Source organism: Ammodytes marinus (assembly GCF_949987685.1).
Source record: "Ammodytes marinus genome assembly, chromosome: 4".
NCBI lineage: Eukaryota > Metazoa > Chordata > Actinopteri > Uranoscopiformes > Ammodytidae > Ammodytes > Ammodytes marinus.
In genome coordinates, this window is record NC_137233.1 from 21129795 (window position 1) to 21144291 (window position 14497).

The 14497-nt window shown below is 41.5% G+C and overlaps 1 protein-coding gene across 1 annotated transcript in view; it reads left to right on the forward strand.

Moving 5' to 3' along the window:
- Positions 1 to 900: 900 nt before the first annotated feature.
- Positions 901 to 14497, forward strand: part of LOC307249728 (receptor-type tyrosine-protein phosphatase gamma-like) — a gene marked incomplete at its 3' end in the record, with an annotated part of 357685 nt that continues 344088 nt past the window's right edge. The window contains exon 1 of the mRNA XM_080026579.1: positions 901 to 1009. Within this exon, the coding sequence (XP_079882705.1) occupies positions 910 to 1009 (100 nt within the window). The 5' untranslated portion in view covers positions 901 to 909. The remainder of the gene's footprint in view (positions 1010 to 14497) is intronic.

The following is a 14497-nucleotide window of genomic DNA, read 5'->3' on the forward strand; positions in this document are numbered from 1 at the left end:
TAGTGATATAGCCATATTAAGGTCACCTTAAGTTAAGACTCCACCACGGTCAGTGTATCTTTAGGTCATTTGATGTATTGCCCATTATTGATTCAATGGGCCTAATCAATCACAACTAAACACGGTCCTTCCACACCGACTTCTTTCTAGGACACGGAGGTGCTTTGTCTAGCGCGGTGGATCTATTTGGGGCCATTAGTATGAAACAAAAAGCGCGAGGAGCCTCTGGAGAGCGCAGACCTATTATTACCTATTATTACGGGACATGCGCGTGCTAGAATAATGAGCCACTGGCACTGACTGTGCGTTCTCTCGCCGGCGCTAGGATCCAGAGGACCCCCCCCCCCTCCTCCTCCTCCTCTCTCTCTCTCTCTTGCTCTCTCTCTCTCTCTCCTCCACACTGTTTTAAAGTCTCTGCCAGACTTCGGGCTCCCACGTTACTTCCTGGACGGACAGAAAGAGGTAATGGAAAGCTTCCAGCGCCTCTCCATCTCCACCACGACCGACACCGGCTCTCCCCTCTGCGTGTGCCCGGCGAGCGCTGCCTCCACCGCCGCAGCCTGATAGGAGCGACACCGCACCGACCATCTCTGCTATAGTCTCCCCATCATCACCATCATCATCACCTGCTTCCAGCCTATGCACGCTGCCCCGTAACCACCAGTATCAAGGTGGTTTTGCTAAACATCCAGGAATATTGAGGGGGGGATTTGGGGACTGAAAGACTCTTCTGGACCTCTAATAATACAATTCTCCAACCCGGCTCCGGTCTCTCTGCGCTGCGTCTTCGGCGCTGCTTTTTACGCAGCGAATGCGTGGCTGATTTGCCCGCAAGAAAACAAGGGGGGAAGAAAAGTCATCAGTTGTTGCCGCTTATAGGGTTTGCATGTGGACGTGCACATCGCGACCATGTGGAGGCTACTGCTGCGATCGTCTTGTTGCTGCTGGTGGATTTTCTCGCTTTTCGTTTTCCCCGCCGCCGTGCTCCTACGGGCCGAGTGTCATCCCGGTAAGTTTTCCACTAACCTTCTGCGCTGCTCTCGTGTCTATAGGAAAGGAATGTAGTCGTCACTGTGCCATTGTCAAGGGCGAACATGTGTCTCTATCTACAGTCTGGTAGAATTTAAAGTCAATTTCCATCTCGTGCCCTTTTTTTTTGGAGTGACGCGGTTCCACGGTGGCACGTCTTCTTGAAATGTTTTTTTTAATGCAACCAAGTGACCTGTTCTGACACTCACTTATACCCTATCTGAAGCACAACTTTATCATAGGATCGAACTCAGTCATCCCAATATAATTCCACCTTTTTTGCCGAACCCGCTAAAAATTAGTCAAACTGTGGAAACACTGATGTGATTTTTTCGGGATGCCAATGAAGGGAAGGAGCGGTAAGGTTGTTGCTTGGTAGTTGGGTCAGGGAAGGATATGGGAAGATTAAACCAGGGAGGATGTGATGTGTCTTGTCAGCCGGCGGCGCGTATTCGCCGAGCCGTCATCTCACACCGCCCGGAGCAAAGACAGTGGCTACACGCGCACGCACGCACGCACGCACACACGCACACACACGCACGCACACGCACACACACACACACACACACACACACACACACACACACACACACACACGCCCAAAAAGTACAGTGGAGGCTCGGATGTTGGTGCTGATAGGAAAGCAGAGCTCATGTCTGTGTGCATACGTTTTAATTTTTTAGAACCTCAGAAGGGAACAAACAGTAAGATGTGAATGTACACATCACAACCAAGACTATTCTATTCTATTCTATTCTATTCTATTCTATTCTATTCTATTCTATTCTATTCTATTCTATTCTAAATACCCATATGGTTGTATTGTGTAGCAATGACTTTGTTTGAATGGTTAAAAATATAACACTGCCCTTAATGCTTACATTGTCATAAATTGGGGCTAATATATCCAGCTCTTAAATAATAATTAAACTGGACAGTTTCCCACATTCATTTTTGAAATCTGCTTCTATAGCTGTGAGGTCCAAAGGCTCCAGTGTGTAACACCTGAAGAGGAACAACACCTTTGCTTTAGACAGAGACATCTGTCAAGCACAATTTTGGAGAATAAATCAAATAAATCACATTTGACCTTGAGTGTGTCCATAATATTAATGACATTACAATCCCCTGACTGACTGGAAAAATATACTGAACTGTCTCTTTGACACCTCCACAGCCTGGCCGTCCCTTTATAAGAGCTTTAAATGCGTTGAACCCTGGAGTTGCAATTACTATCGCTCACCCAGACTCAATACTACATGTATATTTTTATCTTTTTTAATATTTTTTTTTTAAATATTATTTTACAAAGGATCTCCATATGGGATTGTCTTTGACGTCCGAAACAAAGCAAACTAAGTTAACATTCAATAGTGCTTGCAGATGATACTGCATGTGGAGTAAATGGTTAATATCACAATATTTCGGACCAAATACCTTTATATCTATTTCACAGTAGGCGACATCATTTAAGGGCATGAATAAATGGCTCTTTCAGAAACACATTTTTTCACACGGAAGCAAAAGATAGGTTGAAAAGAATGATGCATCTGTAGATTTATGATCGTATATTTGTATATACATTACCAAGCCCTGCTCTTATATCAGTGTAGCAAAAAGACTTATGCTTAACCACCAAGTATTTCTTCATAGTAATCTGGTTGAGCACATGAATGCCTCTTAATGGCATGTGGACTGTCCTTGGCCCCCGCGGTCTGGGAAGCTGAACTTAAAAAATTCACCAAGCTTGTGTTGGAGCCCTGTAGCTGTCTGTATGACACAATATCACCGAGCCGGTTAGTCAGACAGCATTAGCCTAGATTAGCTCTCATATTTCTTACGGGGTCTTAAGAGATGTCACTAAACACACACGCAGGCACACATGCAGGCACATGAACACACACACACACACACACACACAGACACTATCACAGGGACACACACACACAGACACTTTCACGGACACACACACATTCACTATCACGGACACACACACACACACACACACACACACACACACACACACACACACACACACACACACACACACACACACACACACACACACACTGGAATGAGAGAGACTTGGGAGCTGACCACTGCCTCGTTTGACCTATGAAAACACAATCACTGCTTCAACAAAGTAAAATCCCGAAATATATTCCGTTGATTCCGTTATTTAATTTTTTTATAAAATGGGGCTCTAGTCATACATTTAAGGTTTTTGCCCCCTTCCTTCCACTTGTTTTTTTTACATATTGTATTCCGTTTGATCACAACATCTTGCTGAAAGGCACAGAAAGAAGAGAGCCGCTGTGAGAAATAGATTTGAACTTGATGGAGGGATGGGCAGATGGACCAGTTTTTTGAGAAATCATTTATTGGTGGATTGTTTGTAGAATAAATCACTTGTTGTTTCAGGGACCATTATTCAAGATGATAAAAACTAAATGGATGGATAGATTTTAGTGAAGACGCAGTAGAGGCTCATTAATAATAGGCTTGTTAACAGGTAAATATGTCTGCTTTCACAGTGTTTACTGAAGAGAAATGAATTGCATATTAATCAGACTGGGGTTTAAACTGTAGCTATGTAAGTTCACACATAAGGAATCTGCCTTGGTCTGAAGATGCACACAATGAACATACAATAAACCTATAGAAAATGTATTATTCTAAAATTCATAATCATAAATAATGATCAGTGTCCTGTACAATTGTGCTAGATGGCATATGATCAAAAATTGTGCAATCGGCCAAACAGATATTTTGCAGTCAGATTGTGGGATGTGTTCGCATAACACACTGAGCGTTTATATGATAATGTGATAAACAACGAGATGAGATAAGGCACTGTTTCAGTCAGTCGCTGTTCATGAGGATGACGCCTTATGAATTCGATGCCTTATCATCCATCTTTAAAAAACGTTACAGGAATAAAAACAAATTAAAAAATGACATAACTGTTCCTGCCATAACAAGAAATAGGAAAGTTTGGTGGGGATAATTGCAGAGCAGAAATGACAGCATGTGTTCAAAATCAGATGAATGTTATGTTGTCTTTTGGGCACATAAAAAAAACATTTTTTGTTTTTTGGAAACATCTCTATATTTGTGATGGAATAGAGACCGTGCATAGGAAAATGGACTGATGTTTAGTTTCCATTTTTTTAAACTTTATTTTAAGCTTCTTTTTTATTTCGCAATAAAACACATGTACACTACACATACCCTAACAACAAAAACAGAAGACTAAAACAACATAGCTTGAAGGTGGATTGCCTAAACATCAGTCAGTATTAAATAAGGCTGTCTATACAGAGTCAAATCAATAAAAAAAAAACAATTACAGTAGAGCACTTGAATCGAGCCGTTACTTGCCATGCAGTTTGTGTGATTCTTTAGCGACATGAAGAATTTCATGGGAAGTATATATAGACTTTGTCACTGAAAAATCCACCACTGTTCATGATGCCCAAACATGGATCATTTCTCCCTCTGTACTTGAACTGCTCCCTCCCTCCTTCCCCTCCCCTGGCCGTCCGGCATGCTGTCCTGCTAGCTGCTGCTTCGCTGCTCCATGTTAACGGCTGGAACATGATGTATAAAACTAGAGATGCACGGATCCACTATTTTTCAGCACGATCCGATTTGGAAATCTGCGTTCTGTATAGCGGCGTATACCGATTCTGTCCGATATCATAATTATACATTTCTTTGTTGGTGGTGATGTTATGTGTAAGGTTTCGGAACTTGAAGGCTTAAGCAACACATCAATTCTAATTTAAAAAGAGCAAAAGAAATATACAAAAATACATAAAGGTTTATCTGAACTGCTTTGAATACAAAAGAACATCAAAACTCAACTTTTTAACTGCTACATTATTTTTCAACATATCACATAGCTTGGTCTTAAAATTACATTTTCGTTTGTAGTTCAAATACAAAACAGAGATGAGTGTGCTTGTGTCCTGCTGGGTGTGATCCTCTCAGCACTGCTCTCCTTATACCAGCAGCAGCAGCCCGCTCTCTGCTCTTCTATTAATAAGACTCTTAGACAGGAGATTGGCTTGGCAAAGCATGGGGGGAAGAGGCAAGATCCAAAACAACACGTCACCCGCCGTGGGCCACATGCAAATGTGAATTGCTTTTGTGGCTGATGATGTATAATCAGCTAAATATTCGTCATGAAGAATCTTTTTTTTTTTAGCATTTCTAATTTTACTGAATTACAGTGAAGGCGAGCGTGGGAGAGATTTTGAGGAGATTCACACTCTGGGAAAAGAAAAGATTCGTAGTTGCAGTGTGCAGAAAGGATAGGCGTTCTCTAGAGGAACACCCACACGTCTGAATACATACATTTTCTCTCATACATTGGTTCATTGTGTAGTGAGTAGAAAAATAAAATGATTTATGCACACATATAAGTCGTATATATATATATATATATATATATATATATATATATATATATATATATATATATATATATATATATTGTTTCATGACCAAATAGATATTTGCCATCGGTGTGAATAGATTTAAACCTATATAATAATAGTGATAATAATCAACTTGTGTCAGGAAATGAGTGTAATGAGATCATTGCATATGAATGGAGAAAGAATGTGATCATAAATACGATCCCGTAACATTACATTCAAGACTAGTGATAAATGGAACAATCCATTTATGTTTTTCAGTTATATGGTTCACACAATGTCTTTGAGTATAAACAAGGGGCTATGATAGAGAGATCAGATTGCCATGTGTCTGTGGAAAAAGAAGCTCTTGTTTGGCAGTGGGGTAAAATATAATGTTTTCTGTCTAACCACCTACTTTTGCATTAATGTGTGTTGTTTACTGCTCCTACGATGAAAAGAAAAAGCATGCAGTGTAACAAATGGTCTTTTTTTTTGTCGAATTCTCTATAAGCCTCGGTTTGTTATTTTTTTAACCAGCCTGGGTGAAATGTGCCAGAAATTGTCACTCCCTCTAAAAAGATTGGAGTTTGTGTGTATTTGCCTTGCTGATTTTTACAGAGCACATACCGCTCATCTCTGAACGTCCCTGTGATTTTCCCACAGCCTGGGCAATTACGTGGGCTGGCACAGAAATCTGCATGGGTGAGGAAAAAGCTACGGCTGAGTGGCTTGTCCTCTGAGCTTTCGAGGAAGCAGAGTGCATTGTTGTTTACTGTGTATGAGTGAGTCCACCTTAATAAAGTCAGACCAACGCCGCAGAGAGTCACACACACACCTGCCATGATTCAGCCCAGTGCTGTGGTGGATATATACAGAGATACAGTTAGTGTCTGCAGTGCCAATTTTCCTGTGAGTAAAGTTTGTTAATTGAGTTATGAGAATATATCTTAGATTATGTTAATTTTTCAAAGATACATAGTGCACCTTTAACAACATGGATTTAAGAGGGATGGGGGGTCATAACATATTAAGATAACACACAACATCACTTTTCTAGCCCTGGGTTAAAACAAACACACAAGAGACAAGGAAGGAGGCAAGAATGCAGGGATGTAGAAGAGACATGGATAGAAAGCGATGTTTGGCCTTCAATTCTGCTGTGAAAAATGAATAGGCCGCTGTGGCTCGTGGCACGAAAAAGTCACTGTAATCTCACTATACAAACGCCTGAGCTAGCATATCCTCCCCGCCAACACACTCAACCTACTTCATACTTCTCCGCCCCTTATTCCAATATTATATTTAATTATTTAATTCACCCTCCTTTCCGCTGTTGTTAAGTTGAGACACTGCAGGCAAAAACATATATTTCAAACACTGGTCAATTTAGAGATTTTTGTCTATTTTGATTCCAAATTATTGCTGCATTTGCATATTCATTCAAACATGTAAGTATCGTTCTTTATTTTACTCTAAGTTACTAATTAGCAATGTGCATGAGTTAACATATGAACCTATGAGTTCATTTTTTTACCCTATTCACCTGCAGTGTGTATGCGCACAAAGGTGCACCTTTTTCAGCTCCATTTTAAATCCAGGGACAAATGAGACGAGTGGATTTTGTTAACCATTCAAAGCATAACCTTGTGTCAAGAAGCTTTTCCCTCTGAGCCGTTTTGTCACAGTGATAAGGGGGAAGGTTGACATTTGCTGGAAGAGGATTGGATATGCTTTGTGGCCCTGGTTTGCCAACATTAGCGTCATCATCATCTCAATACTCACCCAGCTATTATCTGGCATGATCCGCTGTATGCAGGAAAAATGCTGCTTCCATGCCTGCTCACGGTCACCTTTTATCAGGCAGCACGGTGCAGAGTTTACTCCACCCCCAGCTTTCCTTAATAGATTAAAGATATTGTGTCATGTTTGTGTATGTGAGGGCGCACTCATACTAGGACCGTATACCGTGCTGAAGCTCGCTGGTCCCCTCCTTCCCCAGTCCTCCGCTGGCCTGCATTCACACTGTTCCAGGGCCAACAAAGGCCTTGGCAATGTTACCTCTTAGTGCAGTATCTTGTATCACTTCGTAATTCCATACGACAAATGCATTGAATAACATTCTCGCCAAGTGTCTTTTTCCGGTTTTGAAAAACGCGTAATTTTGTTTGGGTTTTTGTGCGTTGTATACTCATATAGAATCTATGGTTGTATAATTTTTTTAAATATTTTCATCCGGCAAAATCTACATCCGCAAAGACAAAAATCTACTTTCTACAGGAATAGTTTAATATAAACTGAAGACAGGACTTCTGGCTACTATGCTCATGCTCGTACATGAGCATCCGTACCGTACCGCACCGTGCCGTGCGGAAGCTCACCTCTTCTAACCGGGCCAGGGTCAAGGAAGTGTACGGAGCTCTCACACTGGTCAAACACACTAGACTTTAGTATATTTTTATATATCTCATATAGTATGATTGGGTACAGTGATGGATTGCCAAGTGTGAATGCGCCATAAAAGGCAGCAAGGGTTGGAAGGGGGAACTAGCAGTTACCCTCTGCTACCTTGTCCTTAGTTGAGTTAACTGCTGGAGCTGAGGCAACAAAAAAACAATCCAGAAAGCAGAAATGGAGCTAAAAAGAACACATCCCTTCTGTTGTGCTATTGATTTTTTTTTAGCAGGGAATGATGCTGTTTAGTTGCATAAAAGGAAAAAGGGAAGTGAATTAGGTCTAGTAATGATAACAATAGTAACAATAGACATTATGTGCAAGAGGCGCTGATATCTCAAGAATATGATTTTTCTGTTTTACAAGACAGTTTGGAGAGACCCGAGATGAAATGACCATGAGCCAGATTATAACCCATGGTTTGATACTTCTGATTACAACCCCGATTTTATCTATCTATCTATCTATCTATCTATCTATCTATCTATCTATCTATCTATCTATCTATCTATCTATCTGGATTTTTTTGTTTTGTTTATTAACTTTTCTTTCTTATTTTGACCTTTATAAGCTTACTGTCCAACTGTGAAGCTTGTAAATGGAAACACCAGGAACGACGGAGGGTCTTCTTCTCTGGCCGAGCCCCCGTGGCTCTCACACTTTAATGGCGCTGCTGAAATGAACACTATCTCATCCCTCTCTCTCTCTCCCTCTCCACTGTTCCACTTCATTGTTTTAATCAAGTCACTGCTGGATTAATATAGATGAGGTAAGGGAGAGGAGAGGAGAGGAGAGGAGGGTGCCTCCCCCCAATTTCAGCTCAGTCAAGCCTGTGAAAGCAAGCAACCTTTTCCCACACTCTGTTATGTTCATCTCTCTCTGCGTTGCTAAGTCTTGTTTGCTAGCAGCAGTGGGGGGCATCGTGTTAGCTGCCATATGTCGTGATGCTTTTCCCTCTGCCATTGTCACCGTGGTGCCTCTGATGCCAGCGTCTCAGTCAGACGTCAGACTAAATGTTCTTGGAAAAAAGACGACTAGTAGTTCCAGAATCCCATCATTTGGAACAGTCTCTTTTCACCACAGATCCAAAAAACACAATGTTGTATGTCAAAGCACGGAATGTAAAAAGAAAAAAACGCTCCATATTGAACACTCGAGACATCCATGTCTGTGGGTATATATTTTTAATGTTGTAATTCTTCCAATTTAAATTAAAGGTTTTAACAATTTACACTATGCACAAATGCAAATAGATAGATAAGGTGTTATCTCTCTCTCTCTCTCTCTCTCTCTCTCTCTCTCTCTCTCTCTCTCTCTCTCTCTCTCTCTCTCTCGGAAAACAGCTTCCTAACCCTGGAAACACGATTTAAGAGTTAACCGTTGAGCCTGGACTAAAGCAAAACAATTAGCTTAAAGAGGCTAACTAAGCTGTATAGAGGTGGAGGGACACACTGCGGGGGTTTGGAGGGTAATTGTGGCTTTGTCACTACAAAACAAGGCCTCTGTTTAATTTAATGAAAGAATCCAAGCGTTACCCCCAGCCCTGCAGGCAATAGACTAAAAGATTAGGTGAATGTAATTCTGGCAAAATAAAGGAAAAAGCCTTTTTACATCCTGTTCTTTGTTTCCCCGTCCCTCTCGGTAAAGCCATGAAGGCTCTGGCAGTGCTGTGGTGGACGTGCATGAAGCTAGGGACAAAGAGAAAAAGAGATGGAGACAGTGTGAGATGCTGATGAGAGTGGAGAGGTGTGTATGCAGCCAAAAGCTCTTTTTTTTACCCATTTTGCTTAAAGCGTGGCGATGCCACTGGAGCCCGTGTGTGTGTTAAAGGGAGCTCAGAGTGACAGGCTGTCTGCCCACATGGAGGCCAGAACAGCGTAACCAACGGCGACACTAAACAAAAACACTGGTGGCAGGTGAATACAGTACAGGAGACAAGATTGGCGGAAAAAAAAACTTATGGACACCAACCGAAGAGCCAAAGAGAGAGTTTGCAAATTGAAAATAGGTGACACATGGCCAGTCGTTTTGGGAGCAAGCGAGATGCAGTTTGACAGAATATCCCTGACAGAGCGGAGGCAGCTGACGGTGGCCGAGCGGGGCCTCCTCTCTCTCCCCTCTCTCTCTTTCTTTCTCTCCTCTCTCTCTCCCTCTCTCTTTCTCTCCTCTTCCTCTTCCTCTTCCTATTTCTCCTGTGTGTCTCTCTCCTCTCCCTCCAACACCTTGGCACATGTCAGGACTTTCAGACACTGTGTGTTCTTTTGTCAGGCTCAATAGGTGGCAATTCACTCTGGCGCCGTGACAGCTCTCCGATACACCCGTTGAAAGGTGTAGATGGGTGTTCCTGCCTATTTCCCGGAATGCTCTCTCATTTTGAATGGCCAAATGCACTTCACTCCGCTGCCATCAGTCATTCCACGCTGACAGTGGCGTGGTAGCAGCTGCTTTTTCTAGCCTGACAAAGGTGAAAGAAATGTCACCGGCTCACTATGATATTCAGTGCATCTCTTTGAGACAACTTTCCTCATGTTTTACTCAACAGTTTAGTCAACTTTGTAACGCATTTCCTCTTCTTTTTCTTCTTCTTGGCTTTACTTACGTCACTAATCTGTTTTGCTGCTGTTCCAATTTACGTTTTACCTCCCATTGTTCATTTCTGCACTTTTCCCACATTTTCTTTTCTATCCATCCATCCATCTATCTATCCATCTATCTATCTATCTATCTATCTATCTATCTATCTGTCTGTCTATCTATCTATCTATCTATCTATCTATCTATCTATCTATCTATCTATCTATCTATCTATCTATCTATCTATCTATCTATCTATCTATCTATCTATCTATCTATCTATCTATCTATCTATCTATCTATCTATCTATCTATGTAAGTAAGCTTTATTTATATAGCACCCTTCACAGACCAGGGTCACAAGGCGCTTCACAATACACATTTTATACATACACTCAAACACCGATGGCAGTAGCTGCCATGCAAGGCACTGTCTGAACCATCGGGAGCAATTTGGGGTTCAGTGTCTTGCCCAGGGACACTTCGACATGTGGGTAGGCGGGGAATCGAACCTCCGACCCTGCACTCCAGAGGCAAACTCCCTACCCACTTCGCGTATCTCCAAATACATACAGTACATATACAGCAGTGATCCATTGTGGTCGGCTCCCATGGGTTTCTGCCCTCTCTGGTTACATTAACATCTTTATGTAACAATGGATTATTATTCTGAACACAGCCCAGGCTGGCCATTAAGTTAAATCCCATTCTTCAACCTGGAATGAAAAAACCTATGTATTTATGCATGCGCACACACACATAATAGCTTATTTTACCACATTAAGTGCTCGCAAAGTAGCATTTTGCAGGAAAGGTCATTAATGAATCAAGCTGTGGAAATTAGGATTCAGTGCGAATCTCAAAGTCTCGCATCAAGATTCAAAGTGTTGAGGACACACAGAAGGACACCTTTTTAAAATCTTAATGAGGGGATAAATAGGATATCACTTTATGGAGATAAACGGCCACCGTTGGCTAAGACAAAGACACTGACAGGAATCCAAGCCTCAGCTATTTACAGCCTGGCTCTTATTTTTTAGTTGTGGCACTCACTCCCATCAGTGATCATTATATTTTACTCAGTGGTCGAATGGCTAAGAAGTGCAAAATGCCATCACAACAAGCCATTACATGTTCGCATACATACAGGGTAAAAAAATACAGGATAACAGGCATTTTAAGATCTCAGGATTCATATGAGGATTTCTACTTTTTAATACAAAGCCGGCGTTACAGACTGAAAGATGTGGGTGTTCACTTGGGCAGTGAGGGATCCAATTAAATGATGCTAACGCCTTGCATCATTGGGAGTGAAGGAAGGATACAGTGTTTTTTGACTAAAACTAAGGATATATCTCAGCTTGTGCTCCTTTAACTTGGCTCATTCTGTTGTATAGCCACATTATCAGGGACACTTCAGGGACGTGACAGGCAGTCAGTAAATATCCACTTTTGTTCAAGGAACCAAAAACATGCACAAGATCTGAAACAGGGAAATATAGTACAACAAATATTATTGGTTAAAGTGGCAACGAGGAACTTTCAGTTTGTGTTAATTCTAGCGCCCCCCCCCCCCTTGGACAAATGCAGTTGTGTTTATACGACGCCAGCCTTTGTTCCTGGGTGACACAGGCATTAAGAAAAACTACATGAAAATAGCATGCTTTTCATGCTGATGGTCTCGTTTGCTGTTACATGTAAATTATGTTCATCAGAGGAACATTTTTTACAAGTTTCTTGTAGCTACTTTAAGAAAAAGCCAAACAGTAAAAAGGAGGGGATCGTGCTGCAAAGGCCCGGTAAATCCAGATTTTGGAATCATTAGTAAGGCCTTGCCAAAGGATCCCAAGCAATAATCAGGCTCAGAGGGAGTTCGCAAATCACAGATATAGGCTGGAGCCTGACAATATAAGCTGTAAAACAAGCAGCATCTTACAATCGACTTTAAAAACTCACAGGGAAGCAGTGAAGGGAAGCAATGGCCGCTGTGTTGTGGTTGCTTCTCTGAGTGTGAGTTTAAATCCTGGCAGCAGCATTTTGAATCATTTTCCTGCAGTCTTTGGATTTTTCGCCGAATGAGAGTGTTGTAGTTAGTCAAGTCTAGGAGGAGATGAAAAGCATAGAAAACCTTTTTCTGAATCTGCAAAAAGGAAAAGAATGGCCTGATCTTCTTAGGATGTCTCACTTGGACAAAGAAAGACTGCCCCACTGTAGTTCCTTGAGCATCAAAAGACAAAAATTAACCCAAGGTTACACCTCTCTGAAATGTTTCAGTTAAGATAAATAATTTCTTGACATTTGGTGGATTACCGTGAACATTCTGGCATTCATGTTCCCTACGCCAATAAATTGTTATCACGTGTTGATCTCTCAACTTTTCATCTGGCTATCAGTTTTATCTTGGGAATACAGTATATTCATCTTGTGAACTAATACCCCATTAAGTTAAGCGCAATATTGGCATGCTATCAAAATAAATAAAGGTGCAGCCATATTTAATTAACATTTCCTGCTAGACACTTCTATGTTTACATGCTCATGTAACGGCCTCTGCACACATCCTGCGTCTACCTCTGGAGTGCGTCGCCTTACCTTACTGCTGCGTCTCTCGGACTTTTCTCGCACACACATGGAACGTCTCAGCAGCTGCTGCTGCTGCAGCGCTGCTTCTAAAAGCCCTATCTTTCTACATAGAGTTTTTATAGATAATTCCCATTAAAAATGAAGTTCTTTCCTGTCATTTATGATGCACATGATTTATACTGAGTCTAATTTTGAGTCTGGACAGTAATCCGTGCGCCCCATTGCCTTTTTCCATTGCCTTTGTTTTTTTGTTTTTTTTTGCCACATTTTCGCTTGTTGGAAGTTTTATTTTGAAAGGGACACACCAGGAAATGGTGAAACTACAGCGAAAGCTGCCGGTATGAAGTCAATATGACTCTCAGCAGAGTATTTCTCTATCAGTTAAAGCAGAGAGACCCGAGAGAGACGCGCGGCTCTCAGAAAAAAATAGGCGAGCCTCCTGAGGTAAAGGGGAGCGTCGCTGCAGACGTGCCTCTGACGGGCATCAGCAGTGCGTCTGAGGTTGGATGTGTGCCCGCTCTAGGTTGATTACACGGTCAGTTACAAAAAGTCAGACGCAGACGCGAGGTAGACGCGCAGTAGAGGTAGGATGTGTGCAGAGGACGTAAGGGGTGCCATCATTCTAATTTAGGCTTTTAACTCAAAGCACCACTTCTAGTGTGACTTAAGACTCATTTGATCCGTCTATCACCAGTCAACCAACTTGTGGATTTACAACGAACATTTCGTAACATGAATTAACAAACTTATTTTTTTGTATTACTCTTGTCCACACAACATTTGTTCTTTTTACGAAATATCTGTGCACACGAGAATGCATATGATATGATTAGGGCAATGTTTGTGTTGTTTCATGTAAAATGGAGGGACAATGTGAGAGGTCATGTGATTTCACGTTTAACTGAACAACAGATGGGCTAACAAATTAAGTTGTTAGTGATAGTGTCCGAAATACATAATCATTAACTACAGTATATAGAAACAGCTACATAAGCTGGGGTTTCTGTTCTTGTTTTAGACATACCAGTCATATTAACAAACATAGTTAGCCCCTTGCAGTCATAGCAGTAGTCGTACCGTTGTAGAACTATATGAGGTAGTATTTATTTATTGTTACCAATCTGCAAGGGGTCTTCATGTGGCCGCAATGAAACATTGAGATTGAACAGCACCATCAAATTGACCGTCAAACCGTATCAGAGGTTAACGGCTATAGCCAATGGGATTGCTGATGTCGGCCTTGTCATAGTCATAACAGTAGTGAAGGAAAGAGGCAGCAGTCAAAGCAGTAGTGTCAGTCAGACGTATTACCGCAGTAGTGCCGATGGAAAATTGGTATAAAACAATATATTGTAAGTAGAAACAATATTAGTCATTGCATCTGCTGAATGAATTCATATATACCATGCCAAGGGCATACATATGTACCAAAGAAA